Genomic DNA, 16,720 nt, shown 5'->3' with positions numbered 1-16,720 from the left:
TAGAAGATGCAATTTCGATAATAAGCAACGGCTAATAGTGGTCAAAACCCACAGAAATGTTGCAGTCTCAAAATCGCTAATTATCACAATTTTGCTCCACCTTATCGGATTCATTTATGAATGAATGGAAGATCGATGAATGCTCACCGCCTCAGTGTGTACAGGATGCACCGCGAACAACAGAGCAGCTAGGGCCGCGAAGGGTCGCTGTAGACGAGCTATTGTGACGCACGCGCGGGCGACTAGCGCGCAACACGCAGCGTGTAAGGCCACGTTGCACGCATGCCACCACCATGGCCGCAGCCCTGCTAGCGCGTGGTTTAAGCTGAAACAATGGAAAAAGTACGTTGAAATGGTTTTTATAAGATGAACGTATTGCTCGTTTGATTTGATTTCACAGAACTTTGTATCAATGTACCTATCTGTTAGTATGTCCTGAGAGTTTTGCCTCTTTAGTATTGTATTATTTTTGAGTTACATATTATGTTTGTTGGCAACAGAAATAGTTTTTGATGAAAATGTAAATGTTTTTTCGATGTATTCAAATACGGAATCGTCGAATAGAATGGGGTATCATATTGATTGTTCTGTCAGTTGTATGGTTTATGTAGTTGTGTTTTAATAAATAATATTTTAGAAGATATTCTTCTCGGCAATGTTTAATCCAACTGCCTAAATAAGCCAATAATCTTTATTTTTAAAAACAAAACTGTCATAACTGAACTGCGCTCGTTATTCTCACACAATCGAGTGCACTTCAAACATCTGATTTACCGCAATATTCAGTAAACAATCACGATCGCTTTACCGAACTATACCAAAATTGACCAATCAGAATAAAGATTTTTGACATGCTTACGATAGAGTTATTTTGACTGGTTCATTCTCGGAATCGGTTTGAAGATTCAGATTGAGATCGTTTAAAAGCGGCTGTATCCAGTTAGATAGTACTTTGTCCTTCAAAGCCCTGCTATTAATACTATTTATAAACATCATAGCATTTACCATTAGGCGACTTTATCCATTAGTCGTAGGACAAACAACCCTCTTTTGTTTGTTCACTAGACAGAACAAACTCCTTACTCCACAGTAATTAAGAAAAATGAACCATTTAATAATAATTACAGTAGAGTTAAAACAGATTGTAGCTTGCCGACGTGAAAGTTGAGACGCTAAACAAAGCATCGGCCATTAATCATACCAGACTTAGAATTAGGATTGTCTTTAGTATACTTAATGTCACGTTTGTTGTGATTTTATGGAACTATAAATTGATAGGTGGTTAGAAATGTATGCTTACTTGTTTTATGATTTAATTATAAGTATTTTCAGGGTATGTGATGTCTGCTAATTTGCACGGCTAGGGTGATGGACTAAGGCCTAATTCCTTAGTAGCAAAGGCAGTTTGTGCCCAGCAGTGGGACAGTATCTATTACAGGGCTGATATTAGGGCTCTGGGCGGATGAGCAGAAAGTCCAAATATCAATTCGCCTGACCAGGGATTCGATCCCAGACCATCGAAGCAGTGATCGAACCGCGCGCAATACAATTCCATTTAAGGTTCATAAAAGGCAAATTTACACTACAACCACAAAAACAAAACTAAGAAAATCAAAGTAACAATCATCTACAAAAAAAGCAATAGCAAATCAACGTTATGATTACCGATCGAAAAAAACAGAATCGCTACGTTTATCGCATTGATAACAAAACTAATACTAATTCGATATGATCGCCGACAGTAGGCAGCAAAAAGTTATTCCACAATTACTTTCGAGAAAATGACGTTGCGCCTGATTTGGCCGAAACCGGGGGGCGTATTTTAGGTTATGACATCGAGTAATTGGGGTGATCGTTGCGAAACCGTATGGGATTTATTGATGGTCTTGAACCATCTAATACGAAGCGAGATTGATGATAGCCAGGCCAGTAAAAATGCTTCTGCAGTAGCAATAAAATGTGTTGCGTCGAACTTAGTATCGAGTGGGATAAGTAGCGGTACAAGATCTAGAACATGCGTTTCTGATTGTCCCAAATCTAACGTTAAAAAATCATTTGCGCTAACTTCGCTTCATGTAGTATATATTGTAATTTATATATTTCTTCGTGAAACATGCATGGATTTAAATTAACAAAATCTATACTAATATAGAAAGCTGAAGAGTTTGTTTGTTTGTTTGAAGGTACTAATCTCAGGAACTACTAAGGTACATTACACCTGAGTGCTATAGATTACTTTCATACTGGAAAAACTTTATAACGCAGGCGGAGCCGCCAGCAAAAGCTAGTCATGAATAAATATAGAACTTTAAGATTTCATATCAATCTGTTTGAAACTTATTCAAGCCTAATAAAAACCAATTTATATTCCTGACAATCTGTTTGTGGACCTTTTTATTACGTCTACAGCTAAAAACATCAACCTTTTTAATACCGCAAAAAAGTTGTTTCGCACAAATATACTTGAACTGACTTCAATACTAATCAATTAGATATTCTTTTGACCTTTGTTTATGACAAATATTTGAATACACATAGTAAAAATAACGTTAACGGATGTTAGTAGGTGGTTGTGCGTAAGATATATACAATCTGGAATTGTTTTTTGTTTATTGCTTTGAATGACGAGACGAGCTTGCCGTTCGCCTAATGATAAGAGATACCGCCCAAACAGTAGAAACACCAACCAACCTTAAATTACAAAGTATTGTTTGGTATTCCACTGCACTCGTCATCCTAAGACATGAGATGTTAAGTTTTATTATGTTCGGTACATTAGTTACAATGTGTAATTATTTCATTTATGGTCTCTAAATAGCAATAGAATTCCGCTGTAACATGGGATAGCAGAGGTGACGAAAAGTGGGTGTGATACACCTCTGTGTACCCTTGAAAAAATAAAACGGCATAATGGTATTCATCTTACTATCACATCCAATATTAAACCTTCACTTGCCAAACTTATATCATAAAATCACAGCAAAAAGCTTTCAAAGAAAACGTTTCAGTTTCTTATATTCACGCCTCGAGGTAATTGCAATCGCGGTTTACTTGCGTGCCTCACACGTGCTAGAAAATCACTGGATCTCGAAATTTTTGCCGATACACAGGATATTACGGGGAATGCAATCTTCAGATATTTTCGCAAACTATTATAGAAGCGTCTTTATCGCTGAGTAGGTGTTTTTGTTGAAATACTTTTTTGTGACATACTTTGATTAAATAGGCTTATGACTAGTGATAGCTTAGTTGGGAATGAAACGGTCTCCCGAGCCGAAGGCTCAAAACCCAAGGCACACCTTTGACTGTTCGAAGTTACGTGCGCATCATAATGAAATGAAATGATTTATTTGAATCCGTAAAAATGTTATACGGTGGTTGCTTGGTGCTTCGGTGGCGTCGTATTACGGTACAACTGTAGTACTAAGCACTAGGGTTCGATCCCCGAGTCGGGCGGGCAGTGATATTGAGATATTCACATTATGTGACGGAACACACTCGGCGAAAAATGGGTACTAGTTTCGCTCTGCTTACCCTTTTGGGTATATATTTTATCGTTATAAATAACCCATCCACAATTCGGTGAAGAGTCATAATCAAAAATATAATAATCATCACAAATGACCTCACAATTCAATATCCCATTAAATATATTTCACTATTAATGAGACCGGAGTAATACTCGCCGGAAAAATTTAAAAGCTTTATACAGTGCCGAAATGTCGTTAAAATTTCCCGCATCCAACATTTAATGATTATGTTCGTTCGGAAATACAGATTTACACACATACACAGTAATTGTATGGTTTCGTTGTGAATTAAACTTAATTTAAAGTGTTACAATAGTTTATATTGAAGACTTGTCAATTGAAATTTGGTCGTATTCTTTTAAATTTAAAGCAGTCAGTGGCGTATGCCATTGTCTTGTTTTATTTATGCAGAAAATTCAAATTAATATACGAATTTCGAGCTATAGAGCTGCGATAGCCTAGTTGACTGTGGAACGGACTGCCGAGACAAATGTCCGCAGGTTCAAAACCCAAGGACACACACCTGTGAAATTTCTAAAATTATGTGTGTATTCTATATGAATTACCGCTATCTTTAACGGCGAAGGAAAACATCGCGAGAAAACCTGTATACCTGAGATGTTCTCTATAGGAATTTCGAAGGTGTGTGAAGTCTGCCAATCCGCACTACAGCGTGGTGGACTAAAGCCTAAGCACTCTTAGTAGTAAAGGAGGCCCGTGCCAAACAGTGGGACAGTATATAATAGAGGGCTGATATTATTATGATACGAATTTAGATGTAGATTTGATTATTGAATTCATTCATAAAGCTCAATACTTATAATTTGAGTTTATAAAACCTCAATCGCATAATTTTATTGATTGATTCACAGTAAAAAACTTTTCAAAATCAAACATTTAAAATTAAGGTAATTTGCCAGCAAATGGTCACAAATAGGAAAATAAACAAAGCCATTTGAAAGTGTGTCATTATAAAACATTTAGCCCCGTACGTGACATGTTTGTCGTACAATCATGCAAGCGTAATTACTGTCTTTTATAAAAAAAACAAAATGGCCGCCATGATGGCTACCCACTAATCTCTTTGGGGATAAATGCTAATAGTGATTTATTATCTTGATCGATTTGTATTGTTTGAATTTAGAATGTTTTTACTGGAAAATAAATGACATACAATGAATCACGACTGTCGTGTCCTCACAGTTATGTATCGTAGATATTACGTATTAAAAGCTGTCAGTCTTGCATGACCTATTATCAATTTCAAGCTAACTGAAGCCCTTCGTTTCATACTCGACGTTTCATTCATAACGCTTCCATCATCCGAAGAAATTTGTGATTTAATAATTACCATAAAAAATAATTATAAACATGATACCCAGCCACACAGTCATATTATTCGAAAATACACAATTCCATAACCAATAACAATGGCTTACGCTGACCAAAGCCTTTGTTAACTTCACTGACCGAGACAACACAAAGAACGTCCAAATTGGACATCACCCACATCAAAAACCTTCCAATTAAAGCTGATTGATTGAGACCCATATCAAGACAACAAAAACACTCCCACCACGTGACAGGAACAAGCAATTAATTCTAGAGATTGCAAAAAACGTAGAACAAAACCATTAATAGGAAGCCCGGCACGTATCGCAAAACGAAGGCTAGATGGGATACGGAGGAAGTCTGAACTGATACTGATGCCTATTAAAAAGCAATCAAGCGTCGGTTCGTTAGGTACAGACTCCGGACACGAAGGTCCCAGTATCGGCGCTTTTCAATTTAAAGGATGACGCACACTTATCACCTCTGAAACAGACCGCTTGGAAATAGAGCTTTACACTTTAGCAATGCAAATATCATTGTTACGAAATTTGAATTTCGAGTCACGTTGATTTATTCAGTGCAGTTTATGAAAGGTACTGTAAGATGTATTGTTTAAGTCCATTTTTCAGTAGTATGTTGAGATCCGTTGTCGAAAAGTCTGCGTCAGCCTTAAAGTTTTGCTGCTACGTGGTTTCAGAGAAGTTTGTTACGTGTGCGAAAAATGCAGATGAGAGTTTTGTCTTTTAAAATCGTATTTCTTTTTATTTACATACTATTGCAGGAATTTACATGGAGTATTTTTTCTGAGCTGTTTACTACTTCATTCATGATAAAAGGTTCGTAATTTATAGATTTTATTTTATATAATTCATGCAAAGATATAGTACACTTTTGTATATAAAGTCATTGACTTTCAAACTAGGTGAACCTATCTCGAGAGTATAGGTGGGTAATCCGAAGTTGATCTTTACCGACATAAAAAAAGTACCTATTATTAACAATCGTAATTAGTAAATGAGAATGGCTTTAATTAACTGAACGTTAAACTAGAAAAGAACATGAAATGTCTCTTTAATGCATTTTCTAAACACTAATAATGTCATGCCATTCTATTTATAATATAATGTAACCAGAAAGAAAGTAGCATATATGTTCAAATAGAGCTATAATAAAAAATTTACTAAATCCATGAAAATTTAAATAAAAATCCATAGTTCAATCTATTATAAACCCTCTAATACTTAATAAAATTAATTACAATTAGTCATGATAGGAAATACAAATCAAAATAAAGAGATGAAACGATAGCCGTAATCCGTCAATAAAACAAAAAGCTTTTAATCAAACTTAAATTTTAAAGCAGCTAACTTAATTGCTTAGCGCAACGAAAGGTTAAAATCGCGGTGAATGCGGTAATCAGGGACGTAATCAGAAATATTTACAAGGTAGATAATTACTCGAGTACGATTGCTTGTATTAATGTTAAGGGAAAATGTGTTTATTGTACCGTTTCGTAAGAATGTCTAAGGTATTTTGTTCAATTGAATGACTAGATAATTAGATCGTAAGATGGTTAGTGGTAAAATCCACATAAATAGTAGCAATATTATCAAGAAATTTAAATATTATTGTTCTGTATGTTACTATATTGTCTTTGTTAGAACGAAAAATTTGATTGTTTCTTAACGTTACAAAAGAACTTGCAGATCTCATCGGAAAAGGTATCTAAAATCAACAATGTGACAATATAAAACAGGCGAGATATTATGAATTATTATAGCTCGCACTCCTGGAATATTTACTAAATGGAATGAATGGTTGTATTCGAAATATGTTAAATAGAATCTTAAACGAAATTCATAACTTTATTAATTCTCTTACATTTCAGCCTTTCATTTCTTTTTCAAATTAATGAGAATTTTAGTTTATTCTTGGAATTAGGTTGTGAAATGTAGGTCGAGTTTGTAACAAACTGAACGTGTTATTGCTATATTTTGGGTAATTTTTTGTTGAAAGTTTACCTACTAAATTGTATGCCTTGCCAAATAAACTCACGCATAACATTGTACAATGTAGGTTTTACTGTTGAAGAATATAACACTTTTATCTTTTAATTCATTCGTAGCCCATGTTTCGCATAGCTGTGTTCATAAGATGCAGTATTGGCGTAAAGCCATGAACCTGGCCCATTTTTAGAGAGAAACCATTAAATTTATGTAGTGGTGAATTATTTAGATTCTCCGTAACGACTAGCTTCATTTATATGATTGATTTAATATAAAAATAAAATAATTCGTTTTAATTTATTCAGTGTTTTAAATAACTACAAATTTAAGACCCTGACTAACTAACTGAAAACCTGTGTTATTCGAACGTAACATTTTTATGTATCCTAATAACTTGCATAGAAAATTGCGCGCAAAAAAGAAACACAAAGGAATACAATTATTTTTGGCTACTCTAATTTGGGGGCTATTAGTCCCTCGACTTAACTTCCAAATCCGGCCCATGTCTCAGTCTGCAGGTGGGTGTCAGCGAATGGGAAATATTAATACCGCGCAATGCACGCGAGCTTTCGGAACGGTTCAACTTCTAAACTGCAATCCCGGTTAATTAAAGAAGTGCAGAACGCACACTTGTTAAACTCGGTTAATGTTAAATATAATGCACTTAATAGTAAAATGTGGAAGGTTTGATTTGTAACATTATGTTACTATGAAAGCAGTCTTGCTGGGAGTAATCAATATTTGCGATTTGCAGTGCCTTGATCATAGGAATATTAGTTTGGGGTGTCAGAATTACTGTGTATTAATATTTATTGACAAATAGCGCTCAATGCAAACGAGTCGCTCAAGAAATTAAAAGAGTTTCGATAATTTTTCTTAATATTTTCTGAATATATTATCATTATTTGAAGTTTTAACTACGGCATGACTAAAAACTTTGTGTGTCATTGTCTTCGCCATTATCATCAGCCGCAGGATGTCCACTGCTGAACATGAACCTCCCCCAAAGATTTCTAAATCGACCTATTGTAAGCGACCCGCATCCAACCTCCTGCGACTTTTATGACGTCATATGTCAACCTTGTTGGTGGATGTCATGGTGGTGTTTCATATTAGTGTTAAATATTTTTAAATGATGCTTCCAATAGCTATGAATTAATAACCGATGATATTGAATTTTAACTCATTAGGCCAGCATGGTGGAATAAGCCTTCAACCCACCCAGTAGTAGAAGAGTCCCGCTTAGCAATAGGCATCATATGACAGGCCTGGTGTTAATATTCAAAAGCAAACGTTTAATTTTAAGTCTTTTTCATAAATGACTTGTTGTCAATGAATTATAATTTGTATAGCACTTGTGTGCGAAATTTGACCAATTTATTTGCTCTTGTAAAGAAAACAAAGGAATTTTAACTCATACAATCATAAATGAGATCTAAGTTTTCCCTTCATTAACTATAATCTTTAAACCTTATTGTATGAATCAAAGTTATTGTATCAAAGATTATAGGTTTAGCAAAGAATACTCATGTCTGAAAAAATCTCTTCAAACTCCAAAATTAATAATCTGTGACATGAAACTCAATTTAAAATAAATCAGAAACAGTTAGATATCGACTTGTATATTGTTTCCTACGAAATATAAAAATACCAAACACAATAGACTCAAGACAGCAATAAAGCGAAAACTAATCTCTTACAAATCGATCTTATGAATACAATGGGTGAGATCACAATCGATATAAAAAAGTATTAAAAGCCGATGCAAACAGAAGATATGGTTCACGCGACAAATGCCGGCATGCGTCGGAATATTGCTTTTGCAATAAAACGGCTGGCCACTCCACACTCGACAATAACGCCGATGATAGCCGCCATCGACGCGTATACTGCGGACTTGGGATATGTTTGAAATAACTTGAAAAATCAATTAATCAGGGAAAGAAAAAACTTGATCGATGTTTGTGAGCCGAAGTGACTTTTAAAGTTTTAACGGTTTAAGTTATACTGATGCCTTTTAAAACTAGTTAATTTTTTTTAAAAACACTGTTCCTGTTTAAGTAAATTAGAGTTACAGTTGCCGAAATATATAGTGTCTTCTCAATGCCTTTTTTATGTTAATTCTTTTACCTCGCTTTATCACGATTTGATGTGTGTTTGGCACAACACACTTTTTAATGCATACATGATTTAGCTTATCTATTTTACGATTTTACCACTGGCTTCCTGATATCAGTCTAAAAACTATACAATTATACTTGTTAATTTTAATGCGGCAGCTAAAATTGGGTAAATCTGAACCTAATATGCTTGAATAACTTATACTACTCCAAATACCTAGTGTTTTATAAGAAAAACTAAAGCAAATCTCCCTCCAAAACCTATATGGATATAGTCAATAATCCAAAAAAGCTTATTTTATTTGCTAGACGCAATTAAATAGTACCTCTATCTGTACTTAAAAACTCTTTATAATTTTGAAGGTATGTGAAGTCTACCAACCCGCACGAAGCCAGTTAAGACCAAGGCTTAAAGCCTCTCCTAAAGCCTAGCCTAAAGTAGTAGAGCCCATGCTCAGCAGAGGGTCAGTGTATATTACAGTGCTAAAATTATTATTAATCTCAGTGCTGTCATGAAGATGGCCCTCAGAAGAGGTAACCTATCTAATATGACAGTTATTAGTTATGGCTTATGTCATTTCCAAAAATAAAAAAATATATTTTTTTTATGTTACCAATAATTGAAAAGGTGACTTCCTTAAGACGCCACCCACGCTGTGAAATTCAACGCCTCATATGTACCTTAGAATAGTAGTATAGTAATAAAACTGTAGATAAACTCCCCTAGATTTGCAGATAGCGACGACGGTCATAGTTTATGGGGACTTTATGAGAACGGACTCACATTACGCGTAAAATAGCTAAGGTCGGTTGAGCTTTGTTGTAGTAATACGTCTTCAAGACTTTACGATCTTTGTTGTATTAAATGCCAGGGACTTCTAAATCCTTTTGATTTAAATCAGGCGTGCCCAAACTTTTTTTTCACATAGACTTTCAAAATTTACTGTTCCGGTGGTACTTTTTGTTTTCGTGGACCCCCGCTTTCTATTGTGGACCCCCATTTTTTGGTAAGGCCAACGTAGACTCTTGTTAAGTTTCCTGTGGACCTCTCAGGATCCACCTACACCAATTTGGGACTCAATGAATTAAATTGTAGCTTGTATGTATACTCACATATGTGTATCTAAAAGGAAAATAGATATACAAGAGGAGTATCCTTGGTTATCTAGTTCATTGCCTTTTCACAATTATTATACATGAGAATGAGTATGTAGCAGCCTGTTTGGGACATAAACTAACCAATTCACGTACATTTTAAAAATCACACATAAAAAATGTTGATATCATCAATATTAAGCCCGGAATCTTTAGTTTGTAAGAACAAATACGTGATTATTGAACAAAGAGTTCTATAGCAAGATAAAACAAAATCTAATATCGTATCACTTCAATTTCAAACAGTAAAAACAAATCAATGGATTCGATATCTCACGCCAAAACTAACCAAACACAATTGCTAAATGTCCGCGGTCTAAACACACAGTGGTCGCCCCGCACCCGCAACCGGTTGTCATCGCTGATTGGTTTTTCAATTAAATTTCCGAGGTCCATACGCTCCGTAGTCACAATAGCACGATGGACGGGCTATCGGCGATGAAAATTATAAAGGTATTAGTTATGTTCGTGTTTATAACAGGTTATATTATTTAAAATCAATTTAAAAAAGGAACTAAGAGTATATACGACTTTTTAATTTGTCTGAGACGCGTGACTTTATTCTCAACTGCATCGCGTTTATATGGCGTCTTAGCTCTAGTAAAATTATAAAGGAATTATTTATAACATCGTCCCTGTATTATATACTATCTCACTGCTGAGCACGGGCCTCCTCTACTACTGAGAGGAATTAGGCCTTAGTCAACCACGCTGTCCTAGTGCGGATTGATTTCACACCCCTTCTAAAGCCATAGAAAGAACTTCTCAAGTATACTGATTTCCTCACGCTGTTTTCCTTCATAGTTTATTCGATAATTAAGCGATAATTCACAAAGAATGACTTATTAACGTTCATTACTTACAGATTAGATGCAAATTCTCTTTCCTCAAAGAGGCAAAATATCCTTTAAAACTGAACAGTGCACACCTTAGAAACAAAATATAACTTTATTAGTACTTAATTTATGGATCTATTTTCCCTCACTTCAAAGAGCCGGGAGTTGATTAAAATTGCTAAGTTCATTGATGTTAGATGAGAAAAATTGCAAGATAACGGAAAAGCGCAATTTCTCATCACGAGTGGGTTTAGTAGCGGCATATTTAAGCTTTAAACCGTGCGGTCCTGGATTCAGTCCATCAATAAAACATGGTTTTATGTAGTTATAAATATCTAAGAAATTAGTAATGTTAGTAATATATGAAACTATTCCTGATTTGCGATCATGATTTGGAAGGAAATAAGTTCAACAAACTTGCTTCTCTGCCAACCTCTTTGTAAATAAACCCGTGAACTTCTCATTAAATAAATTGCAATTTCTATATCGAATGAAGATAGCAAATATTGTTATAATAAAACTGCAACGTGTGATTTTTCTTCGAAGTAATAAGCGTTTAAAGTTCAAATTAGATTCCGTTTGAGTTTCTTAGATTAGTGAGTAACCAGCGAAACAGGAAATAAAATAAATAAATGTTGTTCGACACTATTTCTTAACACAATTTTTAGTAACAAGTTCCTAAACGAATTGTGAATTCGCAAGAAGAAAAACCAAATTACTGGTGGTAAGTTCCTCATAATATGTGAGAGTGTGTAGTCATTGCTGTGTTCCGGTTCAAAGAACATTGTAGCCAGTGTAATTAATGGACATAATAAGACTTAACATCTCATGTCTCAGGATGGCGAACGAATACCGACCAATTCAAGGTGTTGGATGGTATTTCTACTATTTATAGGCGGCCGTATAGCTTACAATTAGCCAAACGGCAAGCTCATCACGTCATTCAAAGCAAGAAAAAAAAATACCTATAATTTAAGCAACAGTTTCTACTGACGTCACATTTACGTGATATTGATGTGGTTTTGGCTGCAGGACATATTTAGCATCCGCCCAGAGAACAACTACCGTACACGGTGTGTAAAAACCTACACTAGAGGCCTACGTAAGTGTTGCGCTCTGGGATCAGCCTGCATAGGTATATCCGATTCAAACAGGCCGGCGTAGCTGCGTCACGTAACTCTATTCACATTGTACATTTGAACATAGTAATGTCTATGTAATACGATCCATCTGCATGTGAAGCTTGAATAATTAACTGAGCCAATATTGACTTACGTTGGTACAAAATTATTCTACGTTCTATTAATATGGTGTTATAGTCGTTATTCTAATATCACGATATTAGATTTCTGATTTTCTCGGTACGACGGCAGTGCTGAGGTTTAGAGTTCGATGCAGGTTGGGCAGTGATATTGAGTTTTTCTATTCAGTATCAACCTAGAAAATTTAATACTTTCTGCCGCCAAGCAGCAGGATGTAGTCACTGTTGTGTTCCGGTTTGAAGCACATTGATGCCAGAGTAACTACTGGATATAAGTAATGAGACTTAACATGCCATGTCTCAGGATGGCGAGCGCAGTGGAATACCAAACAATACTTTACAATTCAAAGTATTGGATAGTATTTCTTATATTTATGAGCGGTCGTATTGCTTACTATCAGGCGAACGGGAAGTTCGTCGTTCATTCACGTCATTAAAAGCAATAAAAAAAGTACTCATTGCAAGATTAAACAGAGTTTCGGTAAAAACATTTCTCAATCAAACTCGTACAAAATTAAATAATATCCCAACATCTTAAAACACAAAATTCATTCCTCAACCGCAATAAACATTCCGAGTACAATTATTTTTTATTATGAAAAAGTTCATTTGCGTGAACCGGAGTGCTCAGAGGCATCAGTGACAGTGCCCCAGCATTATTCCCCGACATCTATGATGAATGGCCTTCTACTGACTGCGGACGTGCCTAGTTCTTCTTTTTGTACCTTTTAAAGATCAAAGCATTATCCGTTTCTATAGGAAATTAAAGTATTTTTTTCCTGTGATTCATTCCTTGGAGTCACGATTATGATGGAATGTGTTTTAGGACAGTTTTTGTATACTTAAAATTTTTGTATATTTGGATTTTATGACCTAATTATAAGGATTATTTGATACTTACGATAGTAAGTAGTGATGTGAATGAGTCTATCGATATATTAAGGAGTCCAAAAGCTAATCTCAGGCGGGTTATTTTTAAATTGAAGACTAAATTGCCTGACCTCAGGATCGAACCTAGAATCGCACAACCCCCGTACACTATATCCAATTCCATTAATATAATAATTACATACTATGTTTCAATTTGGACAAATACATATCACATTCTTTTAAATGCTCATTTCCCACTTTCTACAAAGTGTTTAACATTATTAGGTCTGAAATGTAACTGGCGTGTCGTTCTGGATTTGTTGTGACGCGGCACAGCCTGACAAACGATCTGCGATGCTTCGGTAAGCTCGAGTGGCTCATGCATAATGCCGTCCCTGTTTCATATCCGACGTGCTCGCTTTTAAGTTCATTAGTTCGGGTTGCTTTATGCGGTCCATGGTTGAAAAGGTTGGAAAATGGTTTTTCGCTTGTGGTGAAGTGACTGCTTTAATATTTAGTTGGTTTTAGCTATCTACAGGTATGAAAATGATGATATTTTGACAAAATGTGCAAGAAATTAAATAATATTTTGAAACTAGAATACAGCTTATCTGATGGGTCTTTCAAAAAAGACTCCAGAATATTATGATAACAAAATTAGCAACATTAATACTAACATAACAATGAAACAGGAATACAAAATAAAAGAAAAAACCCAACAGTGTCCAGTAATACGAGTAGATAAAATACAAAAAAAAAAAACAACGAGATAAAAATCCAGGAACAAAAAATGAAAAGAAAATTTCTTACAATTATCAAAAAGCGCCTAAAGGGTGTGAAGCCATAGAAAGCACGCCTAATTACACACACAATGGCAGACATTAAAGCTAGGAGCAAAGCTGTTCTCATTAAAGAAGATACAAAAAGCTCTGTGTGCGAGAGACAGAAATTACTGCCTACATTCAAACGGAAGTTTACAAGCGACGCTTTCAACTAAGAACCCGCTGTTTCTGCGAATGCATTTTTCAGTGGGATTTTGCATGTTCAGAGAAATTCCTCATGGGATGTTAGAGTTTAATGTTTTGTTTAGATTTACAAATGTATAACTTGCGGCTTTGAACTTTTTAATCGACTTCAAAAAAATCTTAATATGGTTTTTTTATTGTCTCGTATTCCGTTTGTATGTTTACGCAGTGAGAAACAGTAAAAGATACGACAATGTTGTATTGACTGCCTCGGTGGCGTTGTTGTATTGCATGCCCGGTACAATAGCGCTCTGAGGTCCTGGGTTCGAATCCTGGGTCGGGCAAAGTGATATTTGGGTTATTTCTGCTCAGTATCAGCCCGGAGTCTGGAATTTGTGCCCGATATGGTGATAGGCTCGCTGCCTATCACATCATGGGACGAAACATACTTAGCGAAAAGTGGGTGCCCTAGTTGCGCCTCTGCATACCCCTTCTGGGATAGATGCGTGATGTTATGTATGTATGTATGTTGTATTCAATGTAATTACAAAAGGTATATCTGTCGCTATGAATATATTTAGAGTAGCTTATGTAGTATAATCAGTTCGTCGTGCACTATCAAAAATAGCTCTAACGGCCCCTAAATTAGTGTCTATTACACCATATCTTTACATTCTCAAACTACCATAGAATTCATCCTGAGAATTCCCAGCCAATCCAATCGTATTATAAACTTCCAAGGCCCCACATTATTTACTAACCCAACACAAACACTAAGATCTTCAGTGTTTGCTTAGAGATCCGGCATAAGAAGTTCTAACATAGGTTCTAGATAGACTATGTTCTTTTTATTGGTTTTTAGTTCATGTAATTCCCAAGCATTATAAGTTAGCTAATATTTCAGGGTGACAAGAGGTTGGGACTTGAGGTTTTGCTTACCCATGTTAGACAAAACACATGGCGTTTCTTTCCTATAATTACAGTAGTGCATGCAAGGTTTTAAGATTACAATTGCTATAAAATATTGTTACTGTTTATGGGAAGCGGTTACCAAAATTGCTTGTGTCATTTAAATATATAGATAGATTAGCAATATGAATGTGAACTCCATAAATGCTCTTCTATTTTTCCTTATTACACTCCAGCATGCTAAAAAGATGGTAGTAGTATAATTTCGCGCCTATCGGACATAAGATGGAAAATCCTAATGGCCCACGGATATGTGTCGCGGTTAAGGTACAAAAGGCCGGCATAAATTTATCGACTGGCAAGGGTCATTTTCGTCATTAGACGAGACGAGACAAGATAGAACTTTATCTTGATTTCAATCTGCTTACCATCAGGTGCAGCGTTCTTCCTCTGCCGTGTCCATAAAAAAACATAAAAGATTTGGCTGGATTTTGATGTCAATTACTAAAAATTTAAGGCCCCAAAAATACCCACAATGCCAAAGTAATCCTACGTTAAAGACTAAACAAGATTGGAACATGATGATTAAAAACAATTTTTAGATCACGATGAATACTTAAAACAGAGCAAAGCTCAGTTTGGCAATGATAACCGGTCGAGCAGCAAAATCCAAAGACCGTAAAACATCGTACAATGAACAAATCTCTGCAAACATTTGTTACATTTTGTTCCAATGATTGCGTTTTGTATTGGCACGTACCAAATGTAATATTGGCTCGTTTTTATGAGACCCATTTGTCATAGGCACGGGAGTTTTTGTCAGCTGCCCGCTGTAATTAATTGAATCCACACTATTCCATAATTGTTTAAAATAAACGAAACGGATTTTGTTATTGATTTTGTTGTGATGTGTTCGCACTTTATTTTAATATGTAGATTTGATCAGTGGAGGGATAATTTAATGAATTATATGGCAGCAGCCTCAATTCTTACCATATATTTGCCATAATTTGCATGTACTCTTACGTATGTACGCCTCTGTTAACGCCTTTGCAGATAAATGTGAGGTTATTTTATTTAATAGGATCAATATTATCTTAATAAAGACGTCTTTTTAACAGGTTTTCCATAGAATATAACGTTTTTTTTCAGACCCTTTATACAAATAGAAATCCAAACAAACGCCTTAGGGCCGGCGCATATATGGCGGAGCGCAGCGCATTTTTTTTACTGGCAAACTATTATCGAAATTCTGCATTGAAATAATATTCAAAATCGATCCATTTCATTTTTTCAACATACTCAAATGTTTATATTTTATGAAACTAGATCTAAAGTCACGAGACTCACATTTCTTCTTTTTCAAAATTCTGATATTTTAGTTCATGATTTTCACTTTTTTTGTTTTGTTTTATTCTTAAACATCCTAAGCGCCAAATGATGTAATATATTATGTATACGGCTTAAGACGTCACGGCCTTTGCTTTGCAGTAAAGTGACAAGTGACAGTTGTGATGTACCTATTGCAATGATAAAAGAAGTATAAAGGATGGGTAATATGGTCACGTGACATGCGGCACATTTCATGAACAAAATGGTGCCGACTCCGCCCCTTACAATAGTGATATGCTAGTACCGAAAATTTTGTATCGACATCGAAGAATTAAGAGAGACAAACAAGCCCCAAAAAGATCAAATACGAAAGGGGTTAGGAACTACCATAATATAAATATAAC

At 35.3% G+C, this 16,720-nt stretch overlaps 1 protein-coding gene across 1 annotated transcript in view; it reads right to left on the bottom strand.

Annotated features, from left to right (window-relative positions):
• The window catches only part of LOC115442029 (protein O-mannosyl-transferase TMTC1), a 156,978-nt gene that overhangs the window by 26,155 nt on the left and 114,103 nt on the right, over positions 1-16,720 (bottom strand). The window contains exon 3 of the mRNA XM_030166979.2: positions 148-325. Within this exon, the coding sequence (XP_030022839.2) occupies positions 148-325 (178 nt within the window). The remainder of the gene's footprint in view (positions 1-147; positions 326-16,720) is intronic.

Source organism: Manduca sexta, chromosome 22, assembly GCF_014839805.1.
Source record: "Manduca sexta isolate Smith_Timp_Sample1 chromosome 22, JHU_Msex_v1.0, whole genome shotgun sequence".
Taxonomy (NCBI): domain Eukaryota; kingdom Metazoa; phylum Arthropoda; class Insecta; order Lepidoptera; family Sphingidae; genus Manduca; species Manduca sexta.
The sequence above is the reverse complement of the archived record's forward strand: the minus strand, read 5'-3'. Positions and strand labels throughout refer to the sequence as shown.